Raw genomic sequence first — 12,826 nt, 5'->3', positions numbered from 1 at the left:
AAAAGAAAGGCAACCAACATAGCAACATGACTTCACATCTGGCATTTCAAAGGGCTCTACAAATAGAGCATTTAGTTTTTATAACACCCCGATTACTGGGGTTTTATGGCCACTGTAGGTAAAGGAGATTGATTTAACTGCCCTAGAAGACCGACAGAATGAGTGATGGAGACAGAGGAATAAAAGAAGCCTAAAGAGTGTTCTAATGTGCTAGCACACAGACAAATATGTAAATTAAGTGTACTAAGGGGCTATACTATTTAACGCTTCCTATTTCTGCTATAGAACAGGATACAAAGGGGTACTATGTCCCCATTCTTTCCAATTTAGATCAGCAGCTCTTATAAATATTCTATGTTCCACATAAAATTTATGCTCTGAGGCTTATGGACTAAAAAGAATGGAAATGTTCCTCAATCCTTTTCCAAATAGGAAGCCATCAAACCTGCCTAGGTGAACTTTATTTATGCCACAATCATGTTCATTCAACATCTTTTTCTTGAGTGTCTATTTTCAGTGAGGAACACCACCACTCTCCAGAGCCTTGGCTCTGTGGGGTGAAGGCTTCTCCCCAGCCCCACGGCGGGTGCCCACAGCAGCCCAATCCCCTTCCTTCACCCGCGCAAGCACATCGAGAGGGACAGCTCACCCTGCCATTTACTTCTCCTCTCCACCAGCCATTTGCACTCATCTTCGTGTAAATCTTCACCACGTCTCCTTTCAGCAAGGACAATTCTCGCATGTCTCTGGCACAGAAGTCATACCGAGCAACGGCGATGCCCAGCACTTTTGGACTTAGCACTGGAAAGAAATGATGGTGAGTCAGCAGTGATCTGTGGTCCCATGACCACCAGAACCTAATCAGATGAATGTTATAGATGCAATCCAAATGCACAGCCATGATTTCACTACAGACTAGTGATAATGGTGGAGGACCTTGAAAGCAGCAGAGTTGCTGTTTCAATTCAGTCTGGTGTGGTCAAGTTCATTTCAGGCAGTTTAAAGAACCGCTGTTCTGTTTCATTCTTCATCAGAACCCCAAAACAGGGACTAGCTTTTGTTAAAAAAAAGAAAAGAACCTAAAATTACCAGCATGCATTCCCTACGGATGGCACAATGATCTATTTCTAACTAGAACCTCTAAGGTCAAAGGTTTACATTTTTATCTCATAATCTCTCCAACTAAGACTTAAAACAACCAAATGCTTTGCTCTGAAATTCTCCTATTGAATCCATGTCATTGTCATTACTTCTAGTTAAAAGGCTCTTCCTTCCCCAAACAGCCCTTTTTGGTTAAAACTTCTTGGGGACAAACTCAATTGTTGCTTCATATAGAGTTTCACTATGTGAAGAAGCTTCAGTCAGGTTTCACCGAAAGCATAAACACCATCAATTTATCCTCTTTCTTTCAAACAAGTACTGTAGGTATAGAAAACCTTTACTGAAGGAATGAAGTGCTAACTTACTCCTTGTCCTAACCCACCCTGCCCCGAAAGAAAAACTCTATTCAAGCTGTACATTTTTTCTTCTCTAGTGTTTTATAACACATTTCATATTAACTTCTCTACCTGTTGCTCATTGGGGTTATAAAGTGTTTTCAATTATACGTGCAGTGATTCTGAGAATCACTCACCTGGGAATGGTAGGACTTTATAAACCTCAAATGGGAGAGCAACACAAGTTTAAGAAAAACAAATGGGAAATGCCATCCATCTGTATTTTTAACAGTTCCTGGTGCCCAGGCAGCTGCGGTTATGACCTGCATTACCCTGGAAGAGCTTGCCCACGTGGAGACAGGGATCTCTAGCCTATTATTCAGGGCTCTGCAATGACAGGGTTTTTTTTTAGTCTCCAGGTGTCCATCATAAGATAAACGAATAGCAATGCTGTAGATTTCAGAACTGTAAAGGGAGTAAAAATGGGTCATTTTATTTTACTGTTCAGACACAAACCACTTTAATAGTTTTCTTACTGAAAACCGTCCCATTACCGGGTCGCTACAATTAGAGTTGGCGCACATAAAGACACCCCTGTGACGGAAAAACCAATCATCACCTTAACTGTGTGACCTTGCGCAGGTCTTTTAACCCTTGAGGCCACACTTTTCTTACCTATAAAATGAAAACTCTATGCTAGATGACTTCCAAGGTCTTTCTAGTACTAAATGTTATGATTCCATTGGGACTTACAGGTTAATTTTTAAAAATCTGTAAGAAAACATACTTGACCTAGCCATAATGTACTCCCCTACATGTCACATCAACAGCCATTAAATTCTCAGACTAATGACTGAAATCAAGACCAGAATGCCCACACACAAACTGATGGGCACAGTCATCCTTCCAAGCAACATGAAATATGTTTTACTTTTATATTTGGAGACAAAGTTGGGATTGGGTTCTATTTATTTTCTTAATGGGAATAAGTAAGCATTGGCTTTTCTCAGCTAAAATTTCTGATCCTCAAGAAAACTAATGATTTTATAGAGTGCTTCATCTCCCGCTTTATGCTTTCAGCCCTCAACCCTTTCCAACCTCTCCCCAAAAGACAAAACAAAAAATGTCTAACGGAAATACATAACACGAGCACACACACAAAACCAGGAGAGTGAAATGTCATGACAGACGGTGACTATGACAGAGAAGAGGAAACTGCATGGTGGGAATGGGACTCTAGGGACTATTTGTGAGAAGATGCATCTACATGAGAAGCTACACATAGAAGTCAAAGTATTTTATTTGCAAACAGAAGCAAGTTGAAAAGACATATAAAAGCAGTAAAGCAGTACCTGACCAGAAAGGAGTAGAAGAAGGGGGAACAAAGCTGTAGTCTGGAGGAGTTACAAAAGAAAACCCACAGAACAAAGAAGGGGCTTAGAGAAAGAAAGAAAAAGAGAGAAGCAAAAGAGCATTTAGGTAATGGCAAAAAATCTCAACACAGCTATTTCGTTGTCTATAATCCTAAGAAAATGGTCACATCAAATTTGGAGTATTAAGCTTCACTTTCACCCACTTCTCTCCTATCACCATTTCTAAATGAAGGACAAGCCAGATTTTTACATTTTGATTGACACTAGTTCTGAAATTTAGAGCTATCCCTTTAGCGGTGAACACAGCATACCCACTCTACCATGGTGCCATCTTTGAACCCCTCCCATCCGAGGATGGCCTTCTTTTGATGTGATACACAATTCCCACTTTGCTACACCAGTGGAAAAGAGGAAACTGTAAATTCTTAATGTAAAATATGCTTCACATCAAAACTGATATAAACAAGTAAGAGCCTATAGAGTAGGGTCAAGGAAACATGCAGAGCCCATAGGAAAGTCAAGGAAACACTCATACAATTTGTTAGAAACCATCCCCAACCACTAACCAAGCATGCACATGCTAATTTATTACCACAAATAAAATGTAAATCGCTTCAAATCTTACCATACCTGGACAAGTAAATACATCCGGAAATTTTGGGAATGTATGGAAAAGTTCTATGCAAAAACTACCCTCAGAAGCTTTTTACTTTACTTTTAATAATAAAAGCTAATAATCATCAAATGGTTCTGAAGTGTTAAATGTCCTGCTCAATGTTTTACACTCAATATTTAATTTAGCCATCACAACAATTCAAAGAGGAAGGTACTAATACCACTTTCCTTTGATATTTTTAGAGCAACCTAGATTCAAACCTAGGCAGTATGACACTGGGGTCCAGGCTCATAACTGCTGCATTGCTCTGCATCTAGCACTCTGCTTTAGGTACCTCCATAAGCAGTTATAAAACTCTACCTGTTAATATCATGGTGCCATTGCAAAGGAAAAGAAAGGCATGGTTATAAATTTTCTTCCAATATTTATTCTCCCCCTTCATCCCTGCAATAGGTTATCTGGCCAGGCCAAGTTTGCCCAAAAGGAAGACTTCACTTCTCTGTCTTTATGCAGGTCTATGCAACTATATGACTAAGTTCTTGCCACTACGATATAATAAGCAAGGGTGTTGGAAGGTGGCCTGTGGTACCTTCCCTGGCAGGGCAGCTGGCACATGAATTCACCTTTGTTTTTGGTTGTTCATCCTACCCTGCTGTACGGAATTTACAAGCTACGATCTGGGTCCGTGAGAAGAAAAGCCTCGCTTTAAGGACAGTAGCTCATGAGCTTCAGGGAAGCTGGAGTTCTGAAGATTTTATGGAAGAGGTGACCTGCCCTTTCCCCCAGCCTTGGTCTGGCCACTTCTAGGTTTTTATGAGAATGAGAAATAAATGTCTATCCTGTTTAAGCCAGTGTTTTCTCGGATTTCTGTTACTTGTACCTGGACCTAATCTAAACTGTAACAAAAGTTTCTATAACCGAGGAGGAGGTGAAAGTGGGCTAAACAAACTGCAATGCGTCCATATAACCTTGCAATACAGATTGTCTCTTTCAGACCATTGACTGATTTGATAGCCACAGAATTCTCCCAAAGTTAATACTCTTGTCAGGAAGGGCTTGATACCTGGGAACAGTTGTAACTCATTAAGGGGATCCTCAGATCCTATTTAAGTAGACTGGCCGTGGGAATTGGAGGAGATTCAGTTGCTCTTGCAACCATGGACTATGGATCCCTCATATAAGACACTTTCCTCATGAATGTCCTTACATATTTACTTTTAACCTACCCTGAAGTATATCCTTGTTGATAATCAAGGCTCTCTTCTAATCCATTACATCTCCCACATTACATTATTTTTGTTTTAAAACTCAGTGATACATGCCATTACAACTAATTTTACAATATGCTCAATTCATTTATTGCCATGCAACATAACTGGTTTAATTTCCTTGAGATGTTATACACACTATTAGAGACAAGAGGGGATGCCATCTCTAATGAGAAAAATGGCTCACATCTAACTGTATCTTGACAATCTGCAAGATTCCTATCCCATGTTTGTGAGAACTTAAATTAGAACCCCCATTCTACAGATTCCTTCTGGCAGGTACTAGAATTTTCTCCTTGGACTGCTTTCTAAATGTCCATCCTTCACTATCTCTCTGGGACTATTTATCCATAAAGTAATAAAAGAAGACTGCATTCCTCCAAAATTTCTAATGAAGATAATTTAAGTCAGCAGTCTGAACTATAACAAGAGATAAGTTAGCTCTAGAAGGAAGATATAAGAAATCAATGAAAACACAATTAAATGAAATTTAAATAATCTCAACAGGTAGATACATTAGATCAGATAAACTGTCTCTAATTTAAAAATATCTAACATTCCTGAAGTGATATGGATAATGCCTCACTATGCAAAGTGAACTTGAATCTGTTTCAGATACACACTTTCAGTGTGCTACCTTGTCTCTTATCTAACCCTAAAAGCCTTATAAGCACTGGCACTCATGTCAAATAGCTACAGTTGGAATCTTCCTCAATCTTATCTAAAATATTATAATCTTAGCTGAATGGTAGCTATTCCCCCAGGGTTAGGCCTTGGCTCCTCTACTGGCTTCACTGGGAACTAATTTTTTTCCCCAGTGAAGGGAACAAACAGATTCTAAGATATGCCTTGGCTCCTCATCTGAATTCCAGTCTGTGATTTCAGATATTTTCATGACACTGCCATGAAGGAAAACCACTATCTCCGATGCAACCTGCCTGAAACCAAAGTCATGATCCCCATCCCCATAACCTAGCTCAACCCTCCACATTTTTTTTTCAATGACTCTTGTGTTCTTTGCAAACTACCCCTGCAAAGTCAGTATGCTTTTTGCCTCTTCCTGTTCACTCTCTTCTTCCTCCGAAATATGAAGTTATTCCTTCACCAAATTCTCAGCTCCATCATTCCAACCCAGGTACTTACGCCATTTCTAAACTAAGACAACTGCCTCCCAGTTGGTCTTTTTGCTTTCCACATTTTTTTCCATTCCATATGAAATACTGCCTCTCAGCTACTCACAATAGACAAAGATTCATCATTCCTTTTCCCAGATTAGGAAATCCAAACTCTTGCCCTGAATTCCATGGCTACTTATAGTCTGGCTGTTTCCTGTCTTTCTAACCAAATATTCCATCATTTTCTCCTATAAATTCTTTACCCCTAGACCAGTTGGTGGGCATGCACACCAAGGCCCTCAGTATCGGTTTCTTTCTCGAATGTTTCTCCTCCATCTTGCCTCTGCTAACCTTAACCTCCTTGTCTCCAAGGCTCTGCTCAGGCCCTTTCCAGGAGTCTTCCATGACCAATCCCAACAACACTTGTCTTCTTCCCTATTCTTTCTAGTCATCTCTAGGCACTTACATCCCTGGCTCTACTGTTTAATTATTGCATGTGCTCCTGTGTTCTATCTCCAAAAAGTTGTTGATTCTGGAGAGCAGAGGCTAACTCTTACACTGCTTCTGCTTCTCCACAGGATCAGGCCCAGTGCTAAGCACTGAAGCTGCTGAATGGACAAGTGTCTCAGCAGGATATTTAATTTTGCAAGCTCCTTATGTCTCCTCCTCCTATTCATTTAGCTCATCTTCTGCACACTTAACTGCTCAAAAAGACCTCCAACAAAAGCCAGCACAACACAAAGAAAAGAATGTGAAATATTTTCAGGTTTTATTCCCCAGGATCTCTGAGAACCATAATCTATTGATGATATTCTTACAATAACTAATTTTTTCTGAGATGCTGAACAGCTATTAAATACTGTACATCTCTTGGCATTAAGCATACTGTATGCCTGAGGAATCCTCTTAGGGGTAAAAGGTTAATAAGTTTCTCCTACCACCCAGTGTATAGCTTTCAGCCAAATATTTTAAAAATCGGTAGGGATGCTTTCTAGTTTTCTATACATTGTAGCATGACTTACTGTTGCCATTCTTCCTATACATTAATTTTCACTGCCTTTGGGTCCTTAATTCTCAAAAGCTGCCAAAATAGCATCTGAATGTCTTGCATCTACAGAGACAAGAGTATAAAACAACATGTTTCCCTTGGAAAGTATGGGTTTAAATATAGATGTAAATGATGTCAGAATAAAGTATTTGATAAAAATTTTTTTTTGCAGAATGGCTTAACCTGCAAAACATATTTACATCCTTACCGAGAACATATCCACCTATTTCAAAACACATATAGAAATACATGTTTTCTTCATCAAACTCCTTCTCTCATACCAAGATGCCGCTAATTGAAGAATTATTGGCAGGTGCATATCCTGGAATGGAACTAGAAACAGCCGAGTAACAGTGTATTCAAATGACGATGTTGGGGGAATGATTATCTCCCATTCCTTTCACTTTCTGGGCTCATACTCACTTCACCACCTAGTATTATAGATAGCCTATCTGCTAGTACATCACATCATTTTGGGAAGCTTCTTGAGAGAAACAACTCTTTTTATTCATATCTGTATCCTCTGAGACAATGTTAAGTCTATGTTGAGAACGTTATCATTGAGTAGTCATTCGCAAACTGCAAGCTTTAATTAAGGACCTAACTTCCCTCCTTTCTCAAACACTTTGAGCTCCTTATTAGCACAAACAAAGGAGAAGTTTACTCAGAGAGATCAACACATTCAGGCTGGTCTCTCTGGCTATTTTTCACACGATACCTGGTGCTCAGTTGGGTTAACATTGATGGGGCATTATGAAGTGAATGGCTCATACTTTAGTGACTTAATATTCCTCATTAGGAACTACTAAGGATGCAGTCAAATATTATTTATCAACTTTTCCAAGTTAAACAAAACCTAAAGTACAAACATTCTCTAACTGAAACAGAAGTTACCTGTTAATAAACTGAGAATAGAAGCTATAAATCATTAGTGAATATTATTCAGTTCTGAGACTTGACTGACAAGACAGAACCACCGAACACAGAAGTGTATCAGTCAAGAAAAGAAGAACAGAGTGTTTAGTGTAGAATAAAAAGTGCTAGAGAATTGATATTTGATGCCTATACTTTTGTGGCAAGGCTAGTGAAACGTTGCTTTGAAGTTTTAGCTCTCCTTGATTACGCCATTCATGTTCATGAGCAAATGAAAATCTACTCAACTTTTAATAATATTTGAAATGTATACCCCGTGGAGGCCAAGCTCAGGCAACACTCTTCCTTAAGATACTGGTTATCAAATCACAAAGTATTTTTGAACTACCACTTAATCATGTATTACATGTGTAACTGAATATGAGCCTAAGCGTTTGCTAATTATTTTCTGAGACAGACATTGCCTAACACTCAGCTTTAAGTTGTAACAACCACAAGTGTTCACATTCACTTATGTAAAAAGAAGCTGTCAGTAAAGAGATCAGCAATGGTGCTACCATCAATAGAGTGATCTCTGGGAGCTTGCTGCGCAGCAGTGGCCTGGAGGAGAACCATGTTCCTATGTGGGACACTGTGACGAGTGATCCAGTAGATTCTTTTTACCAAGGCTGTCTACAGATGGCCTAGCAGCAGAGAACATGCTGAGAATTTAATGAATGTTTAATTTAAATTTGTGGTCCTTAACCTGGTTTTATTTTAGAACTTAGCCATGCCTTAGACATAGTGTCAAAGACTTGCTCCCCTGCCAATGTTTATAATGTTTACTGTACATTTTATATATTGTCACTGAAAAAAAACTAAATAATTTAGATTGGTTTCATTTCATTGAATGCTGACATCTGGCAAATAGACCAATCTCCCTTAACCTGAAATCCAAAATTATAACAAGGAAAACTTAGGTCTAGAAATCCTGGAAAAAAAAATAAGTCTGTACTCAACACTGCACAGTGTAAGCATAGAAAGCCAGTATCAAGAAAAAGATGAGTATAAGGCCTTTCCTGTTGTTACAGAAAATTAGACCATTTGACATTTCTAGGAATTTCAGATTATTTATAGACATCTAGTTTATCAAAACATGAACTTAACTCTAACTCCTTACTCTTTAAAAATAATTGGTAAAGGGGCACATGGGTGGCTCAGTTGGTTAAGTGTCTGACTTCGGCTCAGGTCACGATCTCGTGGTTCATGAGTTCGAGCCCTGCACTGGGCTCTGTGCTGGCAGCTCAGAGCCTGGAGCCTGCTTCAGATTGCGTGTCTCCCTCTCTCTCTCTGCCCTTCCCCAACTCATGCTCTGTCTCTCTCTCTCTTAAAAATAATCATTAAAAAATTAAAAAAAATTGGTAGACGTTTATTAAGCAACTACTGATGAGTATTGTGCTAAGGTGCTATTGGAGATACAACAATAAGAGCATGTGACTTCAAAAGAGCTTACAGATTGGTGAAAAGACAGACACATACAGAAATGATACAGAGATAGGGAAACCATTCATTTTGGATTGAGAATGCTAGGACTACACTTTAGGCTTCATCTGGGCCTCTCCTTAAAAACAAAAACAAAAACAAAAACAAAAACAAAAACAAAAACAAAAAAAACCTCCAGTCTTCCACTTGCTCAGGTCAAGAGCTTAGTTATCCTTGTGTCTTCTCTTGCTATTCAATTTCACATCCAGTGCAAATATCCTGTTGGATCACCTTCAAAATGTATCACCTATGTGGCTACACGTTGGTTCACGTTGCTACCATCTCTTAGCTGAGGAGCCGCATGAGCCTCCTCACTGGTCTAGGGAGGCTTCTACCTTGTCCCGCACATCTCCATGGTCTTTTGTCAACACAGAAGCCAAAATAATCCTATGAATACTTAAGGTTCAAATCATGTCTCTCCTTTGCTTAGATCCACCAGCAGCCTCTCATTTCCTCCAGGCTAAAAGCTAAAGTCCTGAAAAGCAGCACATGGTCTGGCTTCCCTTACCTGTCCTTCTGCTCTGGCCACATTGCACATGTCATGTCATATATGCTTTCTTTGCATTGGCTATTCCCTCTCACTTTTGTCTTTACTCAAGTGTTACCTTCACAATGAGGATTACTTTGATGCCCCATAAAAGAGTCATGGACATACATCACTAGTGCTTTGTGGCACAGAGAGAAAACAGGCTTTATTGACCAGGGGGGATGACATGTAGGCAGAGAAGTAGGTAGAATGCACCTCAAATTCCCGTTGTCCTATTGCTTAGGTTGGGCACGGATGGTCTGCACACACCATGGTCAAAGCTTCCAGCAGCCTGCTCTACAGACTGATAGAGTATTTATGCAACCTTATAATAACAGAAATTCCCTGTTATGGACTGAATGTTTGTGCTCCCCCTTTCTCCAAACTCATATGCTGGTATTAGGAAGTGGGGCTTTTGGGAGGTGCTTAGGTCATGAGGATAGAACCCTAATGAATGAGATTAATGCTCTTATTAAAGAGATCCCACAGAGTTCCCTCGCCCCCTTCCACCATGTGAAGATATGTGGTGTCTTCTATGAACCAGGAAACAGGCTCTCAGCAGATACTGAATCTGCTGGCACCTTGATCTTGGACTTCCCAGATTCCAGAGCTGTGAGCAATACATTTCTGTTGCTCACCAGCCATTCGGTCTATGTTATTTTGTTATAGCAGACTGAACAGACTAAGACACTGGTCATGTGAATGGCCCCGTTAGGGGAGCTTCTGGAACAAGTGGCTGGTGTCAACCTCTTCTAATGTTGAGAAAACTCAGAACTGTTGAGCCAGCTTTCTGCTAAGCTACCAAAAGGAGGAAAAATGAGCCCCTTCTTATCTTCCTCATCTTCCTCCCATTCCCCAGTTAAAATAGTAAACCATCTCTAGCACTCCTGAGTACCATCGCCCTGTATATTATTTTTCCAGGGCACTGACCAACTTCTAATGTACTATATAATTTATTTTTACCTATTATCTGCCTTCCCCACTAGTGTGTAAGTTCCACAAAGGCAGAGACGTTTGTCTGTTTTTTTCACTCCCGTGTATCCCCAGCAATTTGAACAAGGCCCTCCCTGCAGTAAGCTCCCAATAAAGATCTGTTGAATGAATGAATGTGGGAATCTATGGCGGGGGTTACTGGTGAGAAGAGATGAGGAAAGTTCTTGGATTCATCCAAATAGAAGTGTATCCTACGAGAAGGAAGGAGAAAGGGAAGAGGGAAATTAACAGAGAAGACTGAACTTTAAATAGAAAGGCAGTCTTGAATACAGAAAAATCTGAACCAGCAAGTCAGTTAATATAGGAGGTTTTATGCTCAATTTTGACAAATTTGAGTGCATCCATAGCAGGCTGGCCAGGATGGTAACAGATTTGGCCACCAACAACTGAGAGTTCAAGCAAAGCCTGAGGATGATCTCTCAGGAATGTCATAAAAGGTACTTATTTGGGGGTGCCTGGGAGCTCAGTCAGTTGAGCATCTGAGTTCGGCTCAGGTCATGATCCTGCGGTTCTGTGAGTTTGAGCCCCACATCAGGCTCTGTGCTGACAGCTCAGAGCCCGGAACCTGCTTTGGATTCCGTGTCTCTCTCTCTCTCTCTCTCTCTGACCCTCCCCAGCTTGCTCTCTCTCGCTCTCTCTCAAAAGTAAATAAACATTAAAAAATTTTTTTTAAAAAAAGTACTTGTTTGAAAAAACCTTGACCAGGGCTAATATGGCTGTTAAGTCTAAGGAGCCTCGATACCAAGTACCCCTCTGCACCCCCATCTATCGTTCAGACATTAAGCTAAATTTTATGTCACACTTAAGGGGTATATGTGATACAGTACGTGGTACAAATAGATGCTCATAAATACTGAACGCAGAAAGGAACGAATGAAAGGAAAACCTGGTCACTTCCGTACTTAATTTCTCACGCTATTGGGAAAGAAGAGAGTTACAGAATTAAGACCTGCTACCTTATGCAGATTTGGAATGGGATCGGTGGGGTATCAAGAAAAGAGAGCTCTCAGCATTGTACCTCAAAGCTGGGAGCCTCATCCAAATTTTAGGAAGGAAAAGAAGGGATTCTTCTCAATTTAGATAAGCTGCTGCTTGTTTTTCAGGAAAAAGAGATGAGAAAGACTACAGGCTTTGATCAGAGCTGCCATGGGAGGGTACTCTAGTCAGGGGACAGCACGTACATTGAGACTAGTTTTTAATTTAGAATATAAGGTCTATGGGGAGGGACAGTATAAAAGATGAAAAATATTAAAACATAAGGACTACTTTTTGAGCTTTTAAACATTAAACAAGATGGCTTTCAATGAGGTTATCTGAATCTGTAGAATTTCTATCTGCAAGCTATATTTCTGGAGGGACCCTGAGCACTGGCTACTAATTTTTAAAGCTATCAGGTTTGGGATAAAAATGTCTTATAGTAGCTAGTAAAGCTCTCAAAGTAAGTAAATAAAAAAAAGAAGTCCAGCATGACCTGATAACGAAGATGTGCAACTATAGTTGATCAGTTTCCCAAGAACAGTAAATTCTGTGGACATCATAGACACGCTGAGGAAAAAGAATTTTAGAATGTCCGCCATTTGTTGTAGCTCCTTTAGCCCATAGAAGGGAGTGGATACTGGGAGAATATAGCTGAAGCCCAGGTAGTGGCAGTAAGAAATCCAAGTCCCAAGGAAAAGGGCTTTATAAATGCATTAAAACATGTCAAATGAGGCTAAGGTAGCATTTCACACTGGACAGCAATATTGGAAGTGGTGGCAGGAGGAGCGGGCACAGGAAGAGCTAAAGCATACAGCACTACCCACGTGCCAGACATTGTTCTAGGTACTTGACATATACCAACTCTTTTAAGGCTCATCAAATGGGCTTTAAACACTATGAGCCAGTATTGAATGATGAAGTAAACTAGGGAAACTGTCCCTTTCCTGTGTCATACAAGCAGCACTTGTGGGGTATCTGTTTGACAAAGGAAGCCTCTCATGACACTTCTTTTGGAGCTATTGCTTCACAGAATCACTGGAGACATTAATCTAATGTATGTAATAGGTGTTTGAAAAACA

General features: G+C 40.0%; 1 protein-coding gene across 4 annotated transcripts in view; it reads right to left on the bottom strand.

Annotated features, from left to right (window-relative positions):
* VAV3 (vav guanine nucleotide exchange factor 3) overlaps positions 1 to 12,826 on the bottom strand; it is a 358,747-nt gene that overhangs the window by 2,242 nt on the left and 343,679 nt on the right. Inside the window, exon 26 of one of the 4 annotated variants that reach the window (XM_049616684.1) lies at positions 650 to 801. In XM_049616684.1, the coding sequence (XP_049472641.1) occupies positions 650 to 801 (152 nt within the window). Of the gene's footprint in view, positions 1 to 15; positions 802 to 12,826 lie in introns of those variants that run through there. The other 3 variants (XM_049616686.1, XM_049616685.1, XM_049616683.1) reach the window with 3 other exon arrangements.

This window comes from Panthera uncia (genome assembly GCF_023721935.1).
Source record: "Panthera uncia isolate 11264 chromosome C1 unlocalized genomic scaffold, Puncia_PCG_1.0 HiC_scaffold_4, whole genome shotgun sequence".
Classification (NCBI taxonomy): Eukaryota; Metazoa; Chordata; class Mammalia; order Carnivora; family Felidae; genus Panthera; species Panthera uncia.
Note: the sequence above shows the minus strand (reverse complement) of the source record. Positions and strands in the feature narration are given on the sequence as shown.